This window comes from Microchirus variegatus, assembly GCF_963457635.1.
Source record: "Microchirus variegatus genome assembly, chromosome: 4".
Taxonomy (NCBI): Eukaryota; Metazoa; Chordata; class Actinopteri; order Pleuronectiformes; family Soleidae; genus Microchirus; species Microchirus variegatus.
In genome coordinates this window covers 18,798,777-18,820,735 of record NC_139805.1, presented here as the reverse complement: position 1 = coordinate 18,820,735, position 21,959 = coordinate 18,798,777, and the positions used below count along the sequence as shown (strand labels likewise).

Below are 21,959 nucleotides of genomic sequence, written 5' to 3'. Positions count from 1 at the left end.
ATGGCAGACTCAATAAATCCGGAGAATGAAGGAGAGGATCTGCTGTCTCAAGTAAGCTGTCTGTGCTCTGACTGATAAAGTGAAGACCACCTGACAGTTTATGTTCACTCACTCTGTGTCTGTTGTCGAGTAGTATTTCAGAAGTAGGTGCTGCTTCGTCAGCAGAGTCTCTGCGATCTCTTGTCAACATCAACATCACTGTCAACAAAAACAGACATCTCCATAGAAACCACACAGTAATATAATGAAAGTGCACATGCACGAGCAACTATGAAACAGAAACATGACCACACACACACACACATTTTGTGATGAAAGTCATCATTTAAAGGTACAGTAGGTAGGAGTTTGCAGGCCATTATCATTTTTAATGGTGTTTTAATGTGATGTATTTTCACTTGTCTTATGCCACTTTGCACTTTTGTTGTTGAAGCACTTTTTTAATTGTGAAAAGTGCTATAGAAATAAAGTTTACTTACATTATAGATCATCAATTGGGAGGGAAGAAACCCCCAAACCTGATGGAGTGATTATACACAAGCACCCACATTTCTTTAGGTATTATGCAGTTGCAGCCCATCTACATCATATGAGTTCAGATAAGTCATTACGCATACATCTGTTGTTACAAGTGGTTATTTGAGTGACTGCTACTTTTATCTTTTCGCCCAGAGAAGTGCTTTCTTTTCCTTTTGGATCATTCTCTGTAAATCCCCAGGGATGATTGTGAAGAAAACCCCATTTTCTGAAATACTCAGACAAGCTCATCTGGCAGCAACAACCAGGCTATGTCTCCATGCCTTACTGCAATGAGATAACTGCTTATCCTGCTGCTTTCACGAGCCAACCCTGGATAAGTGGAAGAAAATGAATAATTGAATCAATAAATAATTATCAAAAAGTCAATTGTAACCTTCCAGCACAATGTAAATTGAGCGATTTGAGGAAGAACACTTCTGCGTCTCCTTTGGGCTTTGTTCACACCCTCATGACTAGTGCTTAGTCGACATGTAGCTAGGTATTTTTAAAAACAGAGGTTTTTTATGAATGTGAATTAGTTTTATGTCACTGAAGCTTTTGGCCAGAGTGGAGTTCATCATATGGATGGGGCAAAAAGGCACTCTTTTACATCACGTGTAGCGTTTCTTAATACAGCACTCATCCAACACAATTCATTTCTGTACGACAAGATCTCCATTGTCTGCGTGACCTACTGTGCCCCACGCATAACTGACATACCGCGCTGTACTATTTGGCAGATTCATTGATGTAATTGTTGAATGGCCAGGTAGTGAACATGACAACAGCATTTCACTAAAAAGTGAAAAATATAACCATGCCCTCCTGATCTAGCAAATTATTGACCATGATGAGGCCATCCTACGTTATCCCTATGTGACCCAGCCTATTCCTTGCATCCATACCTGATTAAGGAATATGCAAAAGGAGGCAATACTGTCCAGGAACAGTTGTTGGGCTCTCTTTGTGTCAAGCATGAATGCTGCATTTCAAAGTGCATGTTTGGAGGATTGAGAAGAACAATGGACATAAATGAAAAGGATGTTTTTTTTTTGTATTTTACACCTGCTTCAACTTCTTTGAGGCTACCATGTAGTGATGGAGGAAAACAGAGTTGATAAGGACATTCAGCATGACAGAGACAACCAGCTGGCTACACAGAGTCATTTTAGAGGAGAATGCCTGACTGCAGAAGAGAAGAGGGTCAGGAGAGTCCTTACTGAATTTTGTGATCCATAAAATGGACTTCACCTCGTTTCTGTGTTTGTCTCCGAGGCCACAGGATTCACTGCAGAGTGTGTGTGTGTGTGAGTAGGAGGATTTTGTGTGTGAGAAAGGGAGAGACATTGTGTGATAGGTCACATACTAGGCATGAAATGAATTCATAGTCATTAAAAATAAATTCCTTACTTACAGAACATTCAAAATATTGTGTCTACATCCAAAGCTGTTTACATCAAAGGTGTTGTTAAAGTGTGCACTTTAACCTGTTAACAGGAGTGTCTTTGTTGTCTTCATGCTGCGTTGGCATGCGTTTGTTGTGAGTTAACCCTCAGGCGTATTAAAACGTCTGATTAACTACCCTATTAAGTCGCTAGAGGACAAAAATGTTATTAAAACATTATTTTTGCTGCTTTTTTCCGGCACAAAACTCTTATACAACTTTAGCCTTGCTCAGAATTATTACAAAACATTCAATCATTTTGAGGATTTTAACCCTTTAAATGCAAGTTTGATTACTTAAAAAACACGCAAAAAAAAACATTATTTTCCATTTAACACATTTTTTGACACATAAATATTAGTATCATTTATATTTTTAAAGATCAAAACGGATCAAGGGAAAATTGACAAAAATGTCCATAGTGAACCCAGAGCACATATCATGTTATCACTCAGACATCTGAACAGATTTAAAAATGTATTATCTCAAATACATTTCATGAATAAATACAACAGATCTCAGACACTGGAGTGTTTATTAAAACACTTTAGAATACAGAATAAATCTTTCAGAATAAATCAAACACCAGAGTGTTCATTACACTACTTTAAAGTGCATAAAACACTGATGTTGTGTAGGCACTTGCTGATTCATAAAACTACAATCATAACAATGGCAATACAAATGCCTAGCATTTCACATTCGCAACTCATCCTGACAAAGTGCTTTTGGGTAAAGGCAAACTGTTCTAATCCCGGTGGAGCTGAGGTGAAGCTCAGTGTGGGTGGTGTGTGAAAATGTGCTGAATTGTGTGGAAATGGGCCAGTGTGTTGTAGTGTAGTAGATAATGATCCCTCTGCTTGAACAGGCATGTTTAAAAAAAATCAAAGAAAAGAGAAAACACTGTGAGGGAAATAGCTCAACCTGTTGCACAGCGAACATCCATCTGCGATTGATGAAGTAAGCCAATCAAGTGGGTGTTGGACAATTAACTGAAGTTGTCTAAAGCCTGCTTCTCTGCGGTCTTCATAATTTTTCTCTTTATATGAAGCTCTTCCTCAGCTGTGTCTTGGCAGGATTCTTTTTTTTCAATCTGTCATGCATGTGTCCCTAGAAGAAGTAGTTTGCAGTTTATGCTAAGGGAAGGGGGTCAGAGGGGCGGGGTTTAATAGCCACTCAGATATTTGCTGCAGAATATTCAGTAATACCTGTAGCCGATCCCTCTTTTCTTTCACCACAAAGGGAGTCAAAGTTAGACACAGGAGATCCACAGTAGATCTGTTTATGAGCATCCAGATCCATAACCTCCACACCAGATGAGATGAAGTGGTGGCTGACATCAAATCTGCTCTCAGTTCAAGTAAAATCACCCTTCCATGACTTCTCTTGTGGCCACAGTCTATACTGCCCATGTGTATTTCATATTGCTTTTATCTTTGTGGTGATGACAAATCGCTTCAATTATTTCTCTCTATGAGGAAATTCCTCCTCCTCAGTGGGATACTGCTCAGTCAGTGTCAGCTTTTTTCTAGAATTTTTCCTCTTTTGTTCTCCAAAGTAACCCCCAGAAGCAGCCTCAACCTCTTTATCAGTCCACACATAACTTCCCTGGCCAGCCATTTTTACTGACAGAAGACTCCTCTTCTACCATTTTATTTTCCAGGCTCCTGATTCGCTACCATTGCTCTGTGGTTAATACTAGAATGCCACCATGCCCCTTTTTTTTTTGGCATGCTCATCACATTGCTTCGCAAGGCATCCATGTGTTTTCTTGTGGATAGAGATATTTGTGTTGGATCTTATCTTTAAAATGACTGAATAAATTACCCAAATATCCAGCTCGGTCTAAATCTGAAGTGTGACAGGATGCTTAGACCAATCCCAGGGCAGTTCAGTGAAAAAGCAGGTGCCACAATTGAATTTCCCCTACCGAGTGTGGAATGATTGCTACTCCTGTATTAACAACTGCCTATGCTGTGATGAAACCTAAGAAAAGCAAAAGAGAAAACAATGTCAGATATTAAATGCAATAAAACGTGTCATCAACACTGTTGGAGAGTTTGCAAGATGGAGAGATTGTCACGGTTCATCCGCCATGAAGAAAATTAGCTCATCCGTCTCAGAACAGAGAGGGCTGATCCCAAAACCTGAGTATTTTAGTAACCTGTGGATAAAACTCGATAATCAAATATTTCTAGCAATCCTGCCTACTGCACACTCATTTATCCTGAATATCATCCATCCGTCATTTCATTCACTGTATGATGAAGCCAGAGCACCATGAGTGAACCTATTCATGTTTGGCCTTAAGATTTCATTTGATGCCGCCAATGTATTTCCTCTTCTTTCCTTTAAATTCCACACCTTAAACCCCTGCCCTCTCCACTAACTCTACCCTCAACCTCAGGGCTTTGCAATAACACAGTAACAAAGCGATGCATTTTAAATGGGTGTGAGCACAGATTCATTGCATCATTCCCCGATTTAAACCTGACCAACTCTGACCCTAAAACCAAGTCTTAACCCTCTAAAAAAAGGCCTATGAAGCTGCGATTACTTTTTATCAGTACTCGCATAATGACCCTTCCAAAGATTTTAATGCACATGAAACTGTCTCTGATAAAATGTGGCACCTATGGCTTTGACTTTGAAATGTCTTTTTGTTATTACTTAACTGAAGAAAAAAAAAACCCGTCAAGATCGACAAAGTCCCAACACACACATACTGCAGCTTGCCTGGATTCATTAGTACATGCAGCACGGCTCACAGAGGTCGCCCATAAACACACCACAGCCGCACAGCGTAAACAAAAACAAAAAAAGACAAAATCTTGTCACAAATCAACACCTTCACAAAGTTCACATGCAAACATAATTAACCTGAGGACAAGTGGGTACAAAAGTACAAGATAGCCCATCATTGTCTAGCGTCTCTCTTGCAGACACAGTCACAGTACATGTCTCACATGCACCGACTTCAAATTCAGGTCACATCATCCAATTTTACAAAACGGGGAATGCGCTGCAATCTTTGAAAACCACAATAGATGCTCTGATGGTATGTTCCTCTCAAGACGCATCTTACCATCTGGATGCAAACACCTCGTTTGTTGCACAGTGCAACAAGGTTGTTTTTTAAAATAATTTTCTTAGATTCTGTGCATTGTTTTATTTGAGAAATGAGGAATACGTCCATCTTAATTTGTAATGGAAATACTGTATTCTATATCATTTGATAATATATTATTCAGCACTGATTTTTTTTTTTCTTTTAATCATCCACTTGGTTGGATTAAAGCTTTGGACGCACCCATGCTGTTGTATTTGATGGTATTATTTTCCTTCCAATTAGATTGAAGAGGTTGAGGCCTTGTCTTCCATATATGGCGATGAATGGTGTGTTATAGATGAAGCATCCAGGATATTCTGCATCAAAATATCCAGCGACTTGGAGGAGTCGAAGCTGGCGGCATGTCTGCAGGTAGAGGAGAAAGAAAAGAAAAACATCCTTTTGCATGATAACTGTCACAAGTGGCTGCCATTGCAGTTTATTTGAAATCCAGTGATATGATTCTTTTTCTTATTGATCAGATCATTCTACCACCTGATTATCCGAGTGCATCACCCCCCATCTACCAGATCAAGTAAGTAAATTTGCCTTTCAAATGTAATCTTGATCTGCTGAACTGATAGAACAACATGCCACTTGAAAACCCTCTCCTCTTCCTATTCAATAATCCTCTGTTTGTTCTCGGCTTTGTAGTGCAGCGTGGCTGCGAGGCCCTGAGAGGGCCAAATTGGCAAACAGCCTGGAAGACCTCTACGTGTGAGTGCTTCTCATAATTTGTGACTTCATGAGGTGGTATCGTGGAGTGATATTAGCCACAACAAAAGCCTTTCATGATTGTTTGCAGATCAGTCTCTCTTCAGTCTGTGATGGGTGCAATATGGATGTTTAAATTTCAACAGGGAGTATGCTGGGGGGAGCATCCTCTACCTGTGGGTGGAGAAAATAAGAGAGTTCCTGGTGGAGAAATCCCAGAGTACAGAAACAGGTGAGGTGTGACCTCAATTAAAGTGAGGCTCCGTGGGGATATTTATATGAATGGTTTAAAAAATGATAGTAATCAACACCTTTTAGTGTGTAAGAGTTTGTTTTATAGCATTTTTTTTGCTCTCGAGTGTGACTATTTCATTAGATAACACTTAACGTTTATGTGAAATCACATAAACAATTCTAATGTGTCTAAGTGATGCATGTTTACACTTTACAATAAGGGTTCAAAAAGCATTCAGTAATGGTTAATTAATGGTTATGAGGCACTTATTAAGGGTGAGGTCAGGTTACTAATGTTAAGTAATACAGTATGTGGCGAGGAGGTGGTGAGAACTTCTCTCAGACAAAAGGCACACAGGTTTGTGGTTACTCAGAGGGCATGAGACGTGGTTCCAAGTTAAAATACACCTTTTATTAAATATTCATCAGTTCTAAATTATCAATAAAAATCATTCATAAAAACAAAAAGTAAAAAAACCAAAAAACCTTATCAGGGCTGAGGCAAAAGTGGTTGGATGAAGGCTAGTGCAGGGAAGGGATCCACCACAGCAAAACAACAAAATCACCGGGCACATGTGTCAGACACGCTCTCAGAGAAGAAAACCTACACCCAGGGACACAACAAGATGGAAGGATGCCACCACCAGGTCACCAGCACCACTGGCCTACAGCAACTGAAAAGGGAGAACAAATTAGTGGAGTTGGACACACTCAAAAAAGTAATAAGAAAAGAAATAAAACTCAAAGCCTAACAAAACTGGGCCGGTCACAGGCTTACACAGCCGAATCAATAACTGCCCAATGTAACAAATGAGAAAGTTAAACTGAACAACTCAATTACCCAATTTACAAAACAAATCCCTGAAATAACTGGATTAACAAAATAGAAACATAAGCAAAATTCAAGTTCAATTCAGAGAAAGCAGCAGCGGCCCAATGAGATGGTTACTGTAAGATCAAGAAAAACATTAACATCGGCTAAGTGCACTAAAATTAATGCGATTGCATTTTACTATATACCTACATACATTATTATTATTTTTATCTTTTTTTAGCAGCAACCGACAGTCATGCGAGGAAAGTTGGGGGGGGGGGGGGGGGGGCTCAGCATTTACCTGTGATCACATTAGCATTAGCCACCTAGTAGCATAACACAGAGCGAGAGATGACACTTACCACCGCCAAAACAACCACAGCAGCGCGCACAGGGAGCACAGAGCAGCACACAACCAGTCGCCCTAGAAAAATGACGCAAACAACGCAAATGCTTTGAGCACAATGACCAAACGAAACGACCAGCGAGGTGAAAGCACAAAGCAGCGTGCAGCCATACCTGTCGAGAACTCCACCTCTGACCCGGAAGTGACACAGGTCAGGTGACTACGAGCGGAAGAGGAAGAACCGGTGCTGTGGGCGGACTGCGGCTTTTTAGATCATTATATTGATATAATAACTAATATGTTAATTTATGCTGAGTAATGCATACATATTGAGAAATATTTACAATATACATTTTTTTTTAATTAATGCTTAATAATTTATGAACTAACTTTGAGTAGTAAACTGAGTTAATGCAACAACTGTTAACTAGTGCTAAGTAATACATAATGATGATTTTTAATTAGTTAATTAATGCTTAATAATCTACAAACTAATGTTAATTAAGGGACACTTGTCATAATGTGTTATCCTAATGGGTAGTTAACAGCTTCATATTTCACAATATTGGAAACAAAAAGTGACATCCTCTTTGGTGTACGAAGGCCACCGTAGTTCCCTGATGTGCTTTGGAAATGAGCAGAGGAGTCCTCTGTTTGTGACAATCTGCAGCCTCGCCATCAGATGTCACTAATTCTTACACGAGGGACCCTCAAAACAAATCTGAATAAATTCTCATGTGAATGCTCTGTCCAGTAGCCCTGTCTAATTGCCCTGCCCTATCCGATGTGATCTAAATCTATGGTCGGATGAACACTAAAGTCTTCAGGGGCATTAAAAACAACGCTTCTGTAACTGATTTTGAGTGACGGCTCTGAATTAAGATCAATATCGATGTAATGCTGCCTGTCACCGTGTCAAAATCTTACTGGAAGTAAAGATTTTCTACTCGTGTCAGCATGAATCAGCTTTTGAGCCGTCTCACCTGATTGAGGCAGATGGTTTCCTGTGAGCAAAATGACAGTAACCATCCTCTCTATTGTTGTGTGAAGTAATTTGCCCTTTCTCTTCAATTGATGTGGTAACACATAATATTGATGGGGCTCACACCTGGATGGACATCCTTATTCCCATTCAGATTACAGGGACAGTGTGCAGAGAGAGGTGATGACAGGGAAGAGATGAGGCTAAAGATGCACATTTCACGAGGAAGGAAATGAAAGGTGGGTAAACAACGACAGCGAGAATACAAAAGGGGGTGGGGATGAAAACAGCAAATAGACCAGAAATAATACTGTAAGACTGTGTAAACGATGTCCTTGTTATTCAAACACTGAAACATACTGGTGAGCCACACTGTTGCCCAGGGTGACATCCTTTATTATGATGAGCATGAGCTCCATAGTTTGCCTTAAACAATCTTACATCCAGATATCAATAATAATCAGTAAAACAATATTTTATATTATATTATATGTAATAATATTATATAATAAGTCACAGCAAACTTACTGATTCCTATTTCATTCTGTTTGACTACAATTTGTTGAAAACTAAAGTGTGCAGCTGTTGTTGTAAACCACTAAGCCTTTTTTTAATGGAAGTATTATTATTTATTGGCAAATATATTGTAATATCTTAAGTGGAATTAACAAATAGTGCCCCATATGTTCAGTGGATATTTGAGTGTTTCTGTTATCTCTTAACAGTCTGGAAATTCTGCTCTGATCCCAGGCATCAGCGAGGCAGTTTCACCCACAGAGCTTCTGCTCACTGGATATTTTTTCTCTTTTTCAGACAGTTCTCTCTAAACCCTAGACATGATTGTGTGTGAAAATCCCAGCAGACCACCTGTTTCTGAAATACCCAGACCAACCAACAACCGTGTCACGTTCAAAGTCACTTAAATCACCTTTTCATTCCCCGCAGCAATGCTCAGTTTGAAGTTCAGCAGGTCGCCCTGACCGCGTCTTTGTTCCCAAATGAACCGAGATGCTGTCATGTAATCGGATGATCAGATAACACAGAGCGCCGTTGGTACTGTAGCTTCAGCTGATGTAAACTGTGCTTGCATAATGTGAACCTTTGTTTCCATGACAGCAGTGCACTAATTTCAGCTCAGCTGTTGATCCTAATAGCATCAACATTTCTAGGGATAGTTCTATCATGATTACCTGCAATGAAATGTGTGGTTTTTTTGTGTATTATTTAGGGCACCGGATCATTTCAGTAGCAGTGTTAAAATCACATAATGCTCATTTAGGAAATCATTTCTTCATTCGTTTTTTAATTTTTAATGACAAGCTGCCAGGCCTGCGGCCAACTTAGTTGAGACCTTTACAGACAACTGGTTTGGGATTTATAACCTTTAACAAGACATTTTTGTTTTTTAATAATATGCTTCAGTGGCTCAAGAACAAAAAGTGAACATGACGGCTGAGGAGGAGGTGGATGATGCCAACGACGACGATGACTTCAGGACTCTGAAACTGAACGCAGAAAATGCACATCTGTTCGCGGCTCATTCAGACGGTACCACTTCCTTTGTTCTCATTAGATTCAGCGTTTTTTTATCATTAAACACGGCTCAGATGTCATGTGTAATGGAATTTTCATCACGTAGATGAAGAGCTGCCTCCAGTAAAACACGGACAAGCCATCACAGACCGACGCAGCACCTTTCAGCCTCATCTAGCACCTGTGGTGACTCCCAGACAGGTACCGCATGTCAGTTATTGAACAATACAGCCAATGAATACATTTTCAAAAAATGTGAGAACGTATGCCCAGAACTGAACCATAATTTGGGTCATATCTGTATATTAATGTCCGCCTGTCTCTCCATCAGCATGCCAACTTGTCTTTAAAGCTTCCACCTCCTGTGAAGTGCTACATGGACTGAGATATTTACAGACTTCCTCAGAAGAGTGGATGGCCCGAATAAACTGACACCTCTTGCAGGATTTGACGCGTTTTCTCCCATAATAATCTTGTGTTCGTCAAACCTCATTTGTGTCGCTTCTGAGACGCTGCCTTCAAAGATCTCTGAGGATCATTTGGAAACACGAAGCGCTTAGGTGTCGCGTTTTCGAAGAGAAAATGTGAAACTACACGGCGAATTCCCCACATGATGTAAAACGTGGGGATTTTTAAGTGACTGAAAAATATAAAAAACAACACGTTTCGCAACAGCGGAAGATCACAGGTGTCACCTGCAACCAGGCTGTCGATCGCACTGGTGTCCACTCATAAGTGCTATGAAAGTGGTTCTTAAAACTTTTTATACCAAGTACCACTTGAGAAAAATATTGAGCTCTGGAAGTAACACCATTATCGCAGATGTTAAAATAAAGTGGTGTAAATGGACCGAGCAAAGTCAGCTACAGACTTCTCACAGGAGGCAGATTTATTCTCAATAAGATCATTTGCTCTCTCATCATCCTCATCTTCCTCACATATACTTCACACACTGGTGTAGAGAAATGAGATTAAGATGGAGCGAGAGATGAGGTGACTCTAATCATTATTATTGGTTATTCGTTTCATTGTGTACGCACTCAAATTACCATAAGGAAGCTCACGTACCACTTACCACAGTTTGAGAACCATGGTGCTGTACTTCTATTTTCCTCCGAATAGGAACATAATTTACAAAACCGACATCATTTGCTATTGAAGAAGACCTGAAACTAGTGATTGAGACCATTAACTCCTCAGGGAAATGATATTATACTGATGTTATAAATCAAGTGAGAAGTTGGCTCATTTTCCAACAGCTCTTAAATCTATAAGATAGAAAAAGTTCACAGGAGTAAAAAGTTATCACATAAACCCAGTTTTGCTTCTGTGAAATGTGACTGTTTGTGACCACCCTACACCAACAGCTGACTAATGCTCTATTATATCAGCGGTGTCAGACCATCTGTACAAAAATCTCGTACTTTTCACTCTCACATGGTTTTGTAATTGAGTTCCGTCTCTTAACATAAACCCAATTCCGAGTTTCAATAGGAGAAAGGTTTTTATTTAAAGCCGCTGAGGTACAGACCTCATGTCAGCGGTTTTTATCTTCACTAAAGTCAGGAATTTGTCATTGACGTTTTCCTGCTCTGCTTGTTGTGTGTTTGCAGGTTAAAATGGTCCTGGAGAAGCTCTGCGAAAACAAGAAAATTGCAAGTGCCACACATAATATTTATGCATACAGGTCAGTAATGTCAGATCTATAATACTTATAAAGACTATATGATTCAAGTCATGCCAGCACCTGCAGGGTAGTTGTATAGTGTGTCTCATTAGTAGTGAATTTTTTTTTTGAGATTTGGTGCCTGGCTGTCTCCTCTAAAGGGCACATTACTGCAATTAAAGGCCAAAAAAAGCACTAGAGAAAGTGACAGCACTGTGTATAATGTGACTTTATGTGTGTCCTTTTTATCTCGTTGTGTTCCTGTGTTTTTATTAATGCGGCCCTGTTTGTTTGTGAGAGTTCTTTTGAATGTGTGTCTAATGAGGTCGATGTGGAGTTGCTGATGGACTGCCCGGGTGGTCATTACTCACCAGGAGGAGACACTGACATTTAGACCACCACTTAAAAAAAAACTTTTGGGATGAAGAGGCTGCCGGTGACACAGCGTCACGTTCTCTGACCAAAAAAAAAAAACGTTTCAAGGCCTTCAACCGCCTAATGCCAAGCTGTCGTGTCTTGTGACTGTTGTAGGATTTACTGCGAGGACAAGCACAGCTTCTTGCAGGATTGCGAGGACGATGGCGAGACAGCTGCAGGAGGGAGATTGCTCCATTTATTGCAGGTTATTATTTGTCACTCACAGAGCTTTTGCATATAATGGGCACATTGTTAATTCTTTATGCTGCATCCACTTTTTTTTTTACACTCTTCATTATATGACAGCTATCATAGCTCTTATACTTATATGCTGGGGTTTCTGTGGTCATTAAATCTGTAATTGAAGCATTTCAAGACCTGGTCTTGAAACATGAAATAAATTACCACCTAAAAGGGGAATTCAATAATTTTCCCAAAATAACTAAGTCTCACTGAAGAGGAGACATGTCACCTCATGTTCCAATTTATTACCATTATACCATTATATCAACATAAAAGCTGAGCAGCTTCTTTGTCGGTGCACACTGCAGACGGGTACTGTAGCGTTCATGTGGCCTTGATTAAAATGACAAAGCAAATTTTGAGAAAAAAAGACGCCACATATTATCGGCTGCAAGTGATGATTATTAAGATAGTTGTGAGCAAAAAGACAAATCTAATTGTTTTGTCTTTAAAATGGCAGATAATGTGGGTAATTGAAAGTGAACAAGAATCAAGTTGTCCCCAAGATCCACACTACATTTGAGCAAATAAAATTAAGACTGGTAATGAAAAAAGGACCATGAATATAATGAATTGTACATTGCTGCACTGACCATTGTTTCTAATACTGTGTCCACCTCATTTACACTAATGAAGCTGCTGACATTAGGAATAACTAAACACAAAAAACTGCTCAACGTAAAATGCAAAGTTATCATAGATGTATTTATGATAATAACAAGCAATCACGACCCGGTCAGAACAAGGTGTCGTGCGTGGGTTTTCTCCCACAGTCACAAAAACATGCAATATGGAGATTAGGTAAATTGGTCACTCTAAATTGACCGTAGCTGTGAGTGAATGGTTGTTTGTCTCTATATGTGGCCCTGTGATGGACTGGCGAAATGTCCAGGGTGTACCCCACCTATCGCCCTATGTCAGCTGAAGATTGGCACACCGTTATCCATCCTCTTGATACATAGAGAATATTCATAACCTGAAAATGTTGAAATAGTTCAATTCTGAGGGCAGAGCAAAAAAAACCACTGATTTAATTCGCTTGAGAAAAATGAAACCAAACAGCGATGGAGTCTTTGTGGTTTACACATGGAAATGACCATATTAGTAAAAAAGCTCCACTCCACTACTATTTACATAATGTGTGAAATCTGTGCCTCTTCAGGGAAATTCAGTCCCACAATAATACGTTCACACAGTTTTTAATCTTTTCATTTCCCATATCAAAGACGTACTTGTTACAGGCTTGTGTGGCGTCAGATGGCTCAGTGATTCACATGCACACAAACACGCACCCACATCGCACTAAAATGTGCTATTGTCCAGAAACTTTGTTTCCTCGTAATATTGTTATTGAAAGGCCAATGAAAGGGTTGAGTGAAAATATGAGGTGTGCTGTAAACACAGCATTTTTTTTTTCTTCTGTGTGGGTCATCGTCACTACCACGGGGTGCAGAGTCGCGTCAGAGCTGTTCCAGACGAGGTTCACGACTCAAGTTAAAGTTCATACTCATTCACACTAGTGTGACCCCCCCTTTTTCGAGAAATAAATCAGTGTTAAACAGTGCATTGGATTTTGGCTGTGTGATCTGCTGCACTGAATTCAGATGAATCAAGCTGTCTTTGAAAAACACGCTTTTCCTTCCAAAACAGAAGGGAAACAAACACTGCACACTCTTTTACGCTAGTTTGCTGAAAGCTCGTCAAAACGCCAAAACACTGCTAGGGTCGTTACCCGCCAAGTGAAGTCTACAAACTTTTGATGAAACTCAAGTATTTGTAGCCTATAATAATATATTAATAATGATATTTCTGCCATGGGAAACATTTATTACTCGTGCACTTGCATTAGTGTGCTTTATACACAATTTTTATGTAAACAACTACTATCTACAGTAATCCAATTCAGGTCAACCAATAGTGGACAGACACAGTTTCATCAGGAGATGGTTGAGACCAATAACGGAGCTAAAAGCGAGCAAATATTATTATATTTGTCAAATTGTGGGGAAACACGACCCCAATTTAACGCTAATTCTGCACTCTGTGTCTGATGGACGCATGAAAAGATAAGCTGTTTCTTGCTGTTTGCTGAAAATCATTGGTCATTTTTGACCATCTGAAGCCTTAAAATCTCGGTCATACATGGCCTAAAAGACATAAAAAACATGAATATCCTCCTTTTCTTTCTTTTTCTTTATGCACTTTTTCTAACGTGGACATAAGAACAGACTAAAAGACGTTCCATCAGGACGGACTCTGCCACTGATTGACCGACTGTAACTGTGACAGTTTCAGGTCCTCTGTCTTCCTCCAGAGTAACACACTGATTAATTCTCTCCTTGGGACACTCTTGTCGTGCTGAACAATTTACATGAAGAGTTTTTTTTTTTATCCTTGATCTATTCTTCTCTAATCTTATTCTTCCCTCCACAACTTTCCTCATTTAGATTTATGCTTTCGTGTGTCAGATGATGAATAAAAGAAGGACCTGATTAAGAGTGTCCGCAGCCTTAACATTACAGAGTGATGCTTTTTCTTGCTGTTGCAGAGCAGAGCCGAATGCTACTGTTTAAGTTAAAGGAAAACTCTTGCAATACATTTATTCTCATGTTCAGTCGAGAGGATAAACACTCAGAGTTCCTTATCGCAGCTACAGTTGCAGCAGAGTCTTCAGCTCTGGCCTTTGAATCTTATTTTAAATCTAATGGTACTGAGTGTTTCTTCTCTCCATAAGTCATGGTTAGGTTAAACATCCTTATCGTGTCTCTGTCTTCTCCTGAATTCCCTCCATTTCTGGATGCTTATGTTGTCATATGTTATGTCATTTGTCATGTATAAAGTACCTAAAAGGGACACTTGAGTAAGAGTACAAGTATCTTACCAGGAAATTAAAAGTTTTAGAAGTAATTGTGCCCTTGGAAGAACCACAAGACTACGTCCACTTTACACATACAGTATATGCTTCAAACTCAAAGCACTAAGGTATTTTATTAAGTGAAAAAAATATGTTAAATTCCCTCAAACTACTTTCAACTATTCTTTGAAGCCATCACACACATTTAAATGTGCATTATGTAATAAATCTAAAGCAACTGGCCATAAAATCCTCCTAATATGTCACAGAGACTCAGGAATAATGTTCATATAACAAACTGAACTCACCAACAACAACAGTACAGACAAAATATTTGCATCAAAAAAAAAATGCCAGTTACGTCAGAAAACGAAACCTAAAAGACCTCGGTATTTTGAATTTGAATGTAGTAACCGTTTTTTGGCCACATTCTTACATATGGCGCCTCTAAGTTATTTATTTATTAACTTGCTAAGGATTAAAAAGATCTGAATAAAATGTTCCCTTTGATCAGGGTTAACATATTTATCTGAATCACTTTTGCTGTAACTGTCTCTTAATGGTTGCCATGTTGTAACATCAATTCAGTTGGTTTGAGGATTATATATATATATATATATTTTTTTACATCGGATGACTTTATATTTCTGGCATCTGAGTCAGTTACACGTAATGAAGATTCATCCATCACATCGCATCTGGTGCGAAATATTTGGCTGCTTGAGAATGACTGTCGGGGAAGGGTGTTTATTTTTTATTTTTTGTCTCTTTCCCTCCTCTCTCTAATATTCACACTCATCTCTGATGTACTACGTGTGTCTCTCACCACAGATTTTGGACGTGCGTAACGTCATGGTGGTCGTGTCTCGATGGTATGGAGGGATTTTGTTGGGTCCCGACCGCTTCAAACACATCAACAATTGTGCGAGAAACATCCTGGTGGAGGAGGGGTACGCTCCTTCCTTGGTGAGATATGATCTGCTCCTCTTACGTTTCCTCTGAAACATCATTATCTGACAAATTTGACTTTGCTTTCAAGTTTTCTAATGCTGACGCTTAAAACCCCTGAGTATCTTGTAATTTAATTGACCTCCAAACTGAGGTTTTGATTTTTCCTTTCCAAAATAAAAGCTTTTTCAACACTAGCGTCAGACATATAAAATGCATTCAGAGTTATAATAACAGGTACATGCTGACAAAATCATTTTTTTAATTTCCCGAGGTAATTCTGCGCAGGTTTTCAGATTTACAAAGGGGGCTTATTAATTTCTTTGATGGCCTTTAAAGAATAAGCTGATTGTACAAATACAGATCTATGTTTAAGGACAGCTACAATCCCCCACAGAAGCACATTTGACAGATCTGTCCATTTGCTCAGTAAAGGGGGGAAGAATTGTGGATTGTTGTACGCACAAATCACATTTCTGAGAGTACAAAATGTACCAAATATATGTCACAATGATGATAGTGCTGGGATTTCCTGTCCAGGCTTGTTAATAACGTTGTTTGCCTGTGACCAACACAATATGCTATAATGAAAAACGAGGGATGATCATTTACATAATACTGCAGATCACTCAGGCTTTATGATACAGGATATAGTGTGACAAACACTCACCAGCCACTTAGGATAGGTAATTAATTAGGTACAGAAGACACCTAATAAAGTGACAGGAGTGGCACTCGGTCTGGTGTAAAATAAAAATAATAATAATAGTACAAAATAGTTACCTGATTTCTATCATTTTTTTGTAAATCATCATTAGTTTTTCTGAAACGTGATTGGCTGATTCGATATTTGTGTGAACACGCGACTGACCAGGTGTACCTAATAAAGTGGCTGCAAACTGTTGATTTATTGTAAGAATATGGGGAGTCCATTGGCCTTGCTTTTGATTCCCATTGTCACTTTCTAGTCATATTAGGAATATTGGTTCATTTGAAGTGTCTGGTTTCCACATGTTCTGGAGATCAAACACTTTCTCCTCGCTCTCACCGGCCTGAAGTTAGGTTCAGTCCGCTTTGAAGTTGTCTTTGTGTTCCGCGAAGTTATTCCATTGATAACATGATCAACCCTTTGAGCTGCTGCCACAGATAGATTAAAGGTACTGCAAACCCTTCTCGTAAAAGTGTCCGACTTCAAAACCCCGTCAGTCCAGTGTAAAAATCCACACTTGATTTGTCTCATCCCGACAGCAAAGGCTCTGTTTCCCCCTGAAGGCAACATCTGCAGAGCTAAGTAGACGTCCCTGCGCTTGTGAATACATGGACTCACATACAAAGAGACTTGTTGCCACTTCATGAAATAAAATGTGCAATTACAGTTTAAGACAACAGTTTTCTTTTTGCTTTTGTCAAAACACAGTGCAGTCATTCAGACATGATATATTTCTATAATACATATAACCAGTGTAAGCCTGTGCTATATTTTCAGCGCCCTTAAAAAAGCAGATTGAATCGCTCTGCGATGCCTCAATAAAACATCAAAAGACAGTGGTGTGATGTCTAAAGGTTAAGTTAAGATCAAAACCTTGCTATCTGTCAATACGAGATCGATATCTTATAAATTTGTCCTTCTATTGTCTGCAGTGGAGGTAAAATCAGGTCATTACCTGAGTCACAAGGATCCATTCATTCATTCTCTACCGTTTATTCTCCACAGCCGTGAGAGAGCTGGAGATGACCCCAACTGACATAGGGCAAAAGTCAGGGTACAACCCCAGTCTCAGTCCACGATGATTATGGGGAAAATGTGTCTGCACAATTCCAATAAATCCATTTTTTGGGCCTTTTCTGTGAGAAACTAAGGGGAGAGAAAGATTTCCAGTAAGGAATCAAACTGAGAATGATGCTGTTCAAAGTCTTTATGTTAAATTCTTCAGAAGGGACTGACACAGTTTTCCTCTAGAGTTAGAAAATGCACTCTGAGAACGCAAACCTCTGCCAAGGCTGTTTCACAGACATCATTTAACGTAATAGTTTACTTTTTTGAGTCATGCTGCTCATCAGCGAACAAAGGCAAGGAAAAACATGACTTTCTTGACAGAGGTCATATTGATTTTTGAAGGAGTACGAAAATATACAGGGGGACAAAGCTTGAACTTGAACTGACCCTTGAACACCAACTTGAATATTTGTAACCTAAAAATAAATATTGCTGATAACTCGTCAAACTGTCAGTAAAGGCAATTTTGAGGTGTGTCTTGAGTCTGGATTTAAAGGTGTGAAGGGATAGGAGAGAGTTCCAGAGGCTGGGGACAGAGTGGCTGAAAGCCCTGGACCCCATGGTAACAAGACGGGCAGAGGGTGTAGAAAGTTGGAGGGCAGCTGATGATCTGAGAGGGTGTGTGAGGATGAAGGAGGTCAGAAAGGTAGGAGGGGGGAAGATAGTCGAGAGTTTTGAAAGTGGGAAGGATCTTGTATTGTATTGTATTCGGTGTGTGACAGGGAGCCAGTGAAGTTGTTGGTGTACAGGGGGGTGATGTGCTCTATGGAGGGGGTTTTACTGATGATGCAGGCTGCTGAGTTTTGGACCAGTTGGAGCTTTCGGAGGGATTTGTGCAGGGGACCAAAGAGGAGAGGAGAGTTGCAGTAATCAAGACGGGATGTCACCAGTGCATGGACGAGGATGGTGGCGCTGTGGGTTGTGAGCGAGGGGCGGAGACGATTGATAATACAGAGGTGCTAGCAGGCAGACCAAGCGATGTTATTGATGTGGGCAATGGAGGAAAGTGTATCGAGGAAGACACCCAGACTCTTTTCCTGAGGGTAAGGAAGGACAGTGGAGTCAGGGTGTGAGCGTGTGGATTTTTGTACCGAGGAAGTTAGAGGAGAGCCAGGATTGGACTTCCTCTAAGCCAGGGGTCAAACTCAAATGACCTGGGGGCCAAGGCACATCTATTGTGATCAATGGGGGCCGGTCTAGAGAACAAAAAGTGGGGGAAAAAAACTGTTCACAATATTGCATCATGATATCACACGTATGCTTAATAATACTATTTATGATGCAAAATTAATGCATTAATATCAAAAACAGAGACATTTATTTTAAATTACGTAAATAATAGTGTGGACAACTGTAATTAAAATTTGTACCAGGAGCCGTTTCGGCCACTGCTATTCGTGGCTCGGGCCCTAACAAGTGTATTTATATATGTAACTGAATGTTGTATGTAATACATTTGATAATGGGATAATTATGACCAAATGTCTTATTATTACTGTTATAAAATACATTGCTAGCAAACATATATTATATTCTATCACCTCGCTGGCAGCTGTGCCTCAGCTACACTATGTTTAGAAGACGGTGAAGTCGTGGGCCATGTTTTCATTATAACATGATATTAAGTGGGGGGCCGCATGTGGCCCCCGGGCCGCCAGTTTGAGACCCCTGCTCTAAGCAGTGGGAGAGGGACATGGGTGGGAGAGTGGTAGTAGGCTAGGTGGAGACAGAGCTGGGTGTCATCTGCATAGCAGTAGAAAGAGATGTTACATTTTCTGAAAATATGGCCAAGGGGAAGGATAGAAAATGAATAGGAGGGGCCCCAGGACAGAGCTCTGGGGAACACCACATGTGACCGGGAAAGATTGGGAACTCTAGTGCTTGATATGAACAAAGTGGGAACAGTCTGAAAGATAGGAAGTGAACCAGGTGAGCCAGGTGCCAGCAGGATGGAGTGAGAGGTGGTGTCAGATGCTGCAGTGAGATCTCGGAGGATGAGGATGGTGAGGAGTCCAGAGTCAGGAAGTCGTTAGTGATTTTAACGAGGGCTGTTTCTGTTCTGTGGGAGGATCTGAACCGGATATATTGTACTTTGAACTGTGCAATGCTAGATCTCATATAGATTCCAGTAAGATAACAGTCCAATAATTATGTGTAACACACAGTTAGATCACATCTGTGAATATTTGGCTGCAGAAGGAGAAAACAAGAGCTGAACCATTTGGTTTTACGCTGGTTCACACGAGAGGGAAAGGCTGCTGCTGCTTGTTCAGTGAGTTGCTTATTTGATGCAATAACAGGGCGACTTCCTGTTGCCGGAAACTGTGAGAAAGTTCAGAGCTCAAAACTACTGTATATAATGAATAATGCGGCTTAATAAAAATGAATGTTTCGGAGAGTTATCATCCATGCTTGTTTCTTGTCCAGACAAGCTGTCAATGTGTTTGGAGAAGGAGTGCGTTGGCAGCATTGGTTGTCGGTAATAATAAGCAGTGGCTGTTTTGTAAGAGTACTTATGAATGCAGTGTTTGATGCAGTTATTTGAATACATTAAAACAGTATGGTGCATGCCAATCAGTGCGTTGCATTGCTGTAAATTACGTTTCCTCGTCATTGCAGAAAGACAAAAACTCAGCAGGAGTTCAGACAAAAAAAAGTGTCCGTCATGTGCCGAAAGAACAGCATATAAACCTGAAGGCTTTGGTACATTCATTGGAGTGCTAATTTAACATAATTATGAATCCGTTCATTTTCTAATCTTTTCCCCATGTTTTCACAGGATGAGACCTCGAGATCAGGAGCAAAGACCAAAAAGCCAAAAAGCAAGAAGACAAAGTGAATTTCTACAGGAAAGGAAAAGAAGTTTACAGTTTGGTGCTTTTTAATTCATCTGATTGTAAAGGATTCAAGTGCATTTAATAGATGAAAACAGTGATCATTCGCTATGACAAATAATTTATCTGAAATACTAATTCTAAATACTAATACTAACTCATGATCATGAATCACATCATATCCAATATTTTTTCATTAAAATAATCAAACCAAGGTGAGTCGTGCATAAACTGTGATTATGATCTGAGCAGAATTGTGTTGCTTTACATCCATTACTCTTACAAAGGGGTTATTGAGCCATGTTAAACAACACAGTCATCACACGCATGAATGAGTGGTTTTGATGAGGAGGAGACAAACGTCAATTTTCCCCATTCATTTTGAACTCTCACTCAGATCCGTCATCATGCTGTCTGTCATGTTGTTGCTGCGACGCTCGCTCTGCAGCTGAATCTGCGTCTTAATGATCTTCAAACAAGTCATTCAGGCTTTCTCAGACATAAGATCAGACAAATCAACAACGTCTTATGTACAGACATAATTCACATGTCCTTTTTTTTCCTCCGGTGGGTTTGACGCTCCCATAAATGCTGTTTAAAATGTGTTTTTTCACACCTCACTTGGAGCATTTTCCTCACACTTGCTCCTGTTGAGTTTTACCACAACTCTTCCGTTTGGTGTCAATCAATTCCTGGAAAGACACGATTTGCATATTTACCACTCCAGGGTTGGCTGTAGGCAGCAGAGGACTACTTTCTAAAAATACCCAGGGCTCATCTATGCATTTGGCCTTTTGGTTTCCACTGCCACAGCCAGACTTTTTATTGTATTGTCATGTAAAAACTGTTGACTTTTTATCTGGGCTCAGCATCTTCGGGGACTAAAAACTGAAGTGTGAAGACGAGGGGTAATGTATTTGAATTTTAACACCGTGGCTCCTCAGATTTCCTCCATGTCTGTGTACAAAGCTGCCTGCTCATTTCAGCCATTCATAGTAATTACAGCTAATTCACTCAGCAGAGAGTAGTTTCTCCCTGACAAGCTGTCATCACACTGAACCCATCATTTCAGCCCTTAATCATATTTAAAAGAGGCTTGTGGAGAACTTGTGCAGCTGAATTAACACTCTAGCATGAGGAGAACAGCCAGACTACTAGGATTCCATATTCGTACAGCTGTTCTTGCTGCTGATTGTGACACACACCAGGGGGGGCACTTTGGTAAAGCCTGGGTTAAGTTTAAGGATTAAGCTTGGATTAAATGCACGATGTGTAACATCGACCACTAGCGTCTCTCAGTCAAAACGATAACAAAAGTCCTAGTTTGATGATGTCCTCTCCTTTGGTCTCCTTTGGTTTCCCTGCACGTTTGAACTTCCAATAGTGACGGATACTTATAGTTAAAAAAAAAAAGACAACACACTGGCTAGTTTAGAGTGCAGAATGTTTCTTTCCACTTTTTCAGAGGAAGTTTGTCCCAGAAGTTGTTGTATTTTAGTAAAAATATGGATCTATCTATCATTTT

At 39.8% G+C, this 21,959-nt stretch overlaps 1 protein-coding gene across 1 annotated transcript; it reads left to right on the top strand.

Moving 5' to 3' along the window:
• Positions 1 to 20,461, top strand: impact (impact RWD domain protein; the record flags this gene model as incomplete). The annotated part of the gene is made up of 11 exons (XM_083887555.1): positions 1 to 51; positions 5,316 to 5,444; positions 5,555 to 5,607; positions 5,727 to 5,789; positions 5,933 to 6,018; positions 9,585 to 9,710; positions 9,802 to 9,896; positions 11,309 to 11,382; positions 11,893 to 11,983; positions 15,707 to 15,841; positions 20,380 to 20,461. The coding sequence occupies 11 exons, from the start codon at positions 1 to 3 to the stop codon at positions 20,437 to 20,439; spliced, it is 963 nt and encodes a 320-aa protein (XP_083743681.1). The 3' UTR covers positions 20,440 to 20,461.
• Between the last annotated feature and the right edge of the window lie 1,498 nt (positions 20,462 to 21,959).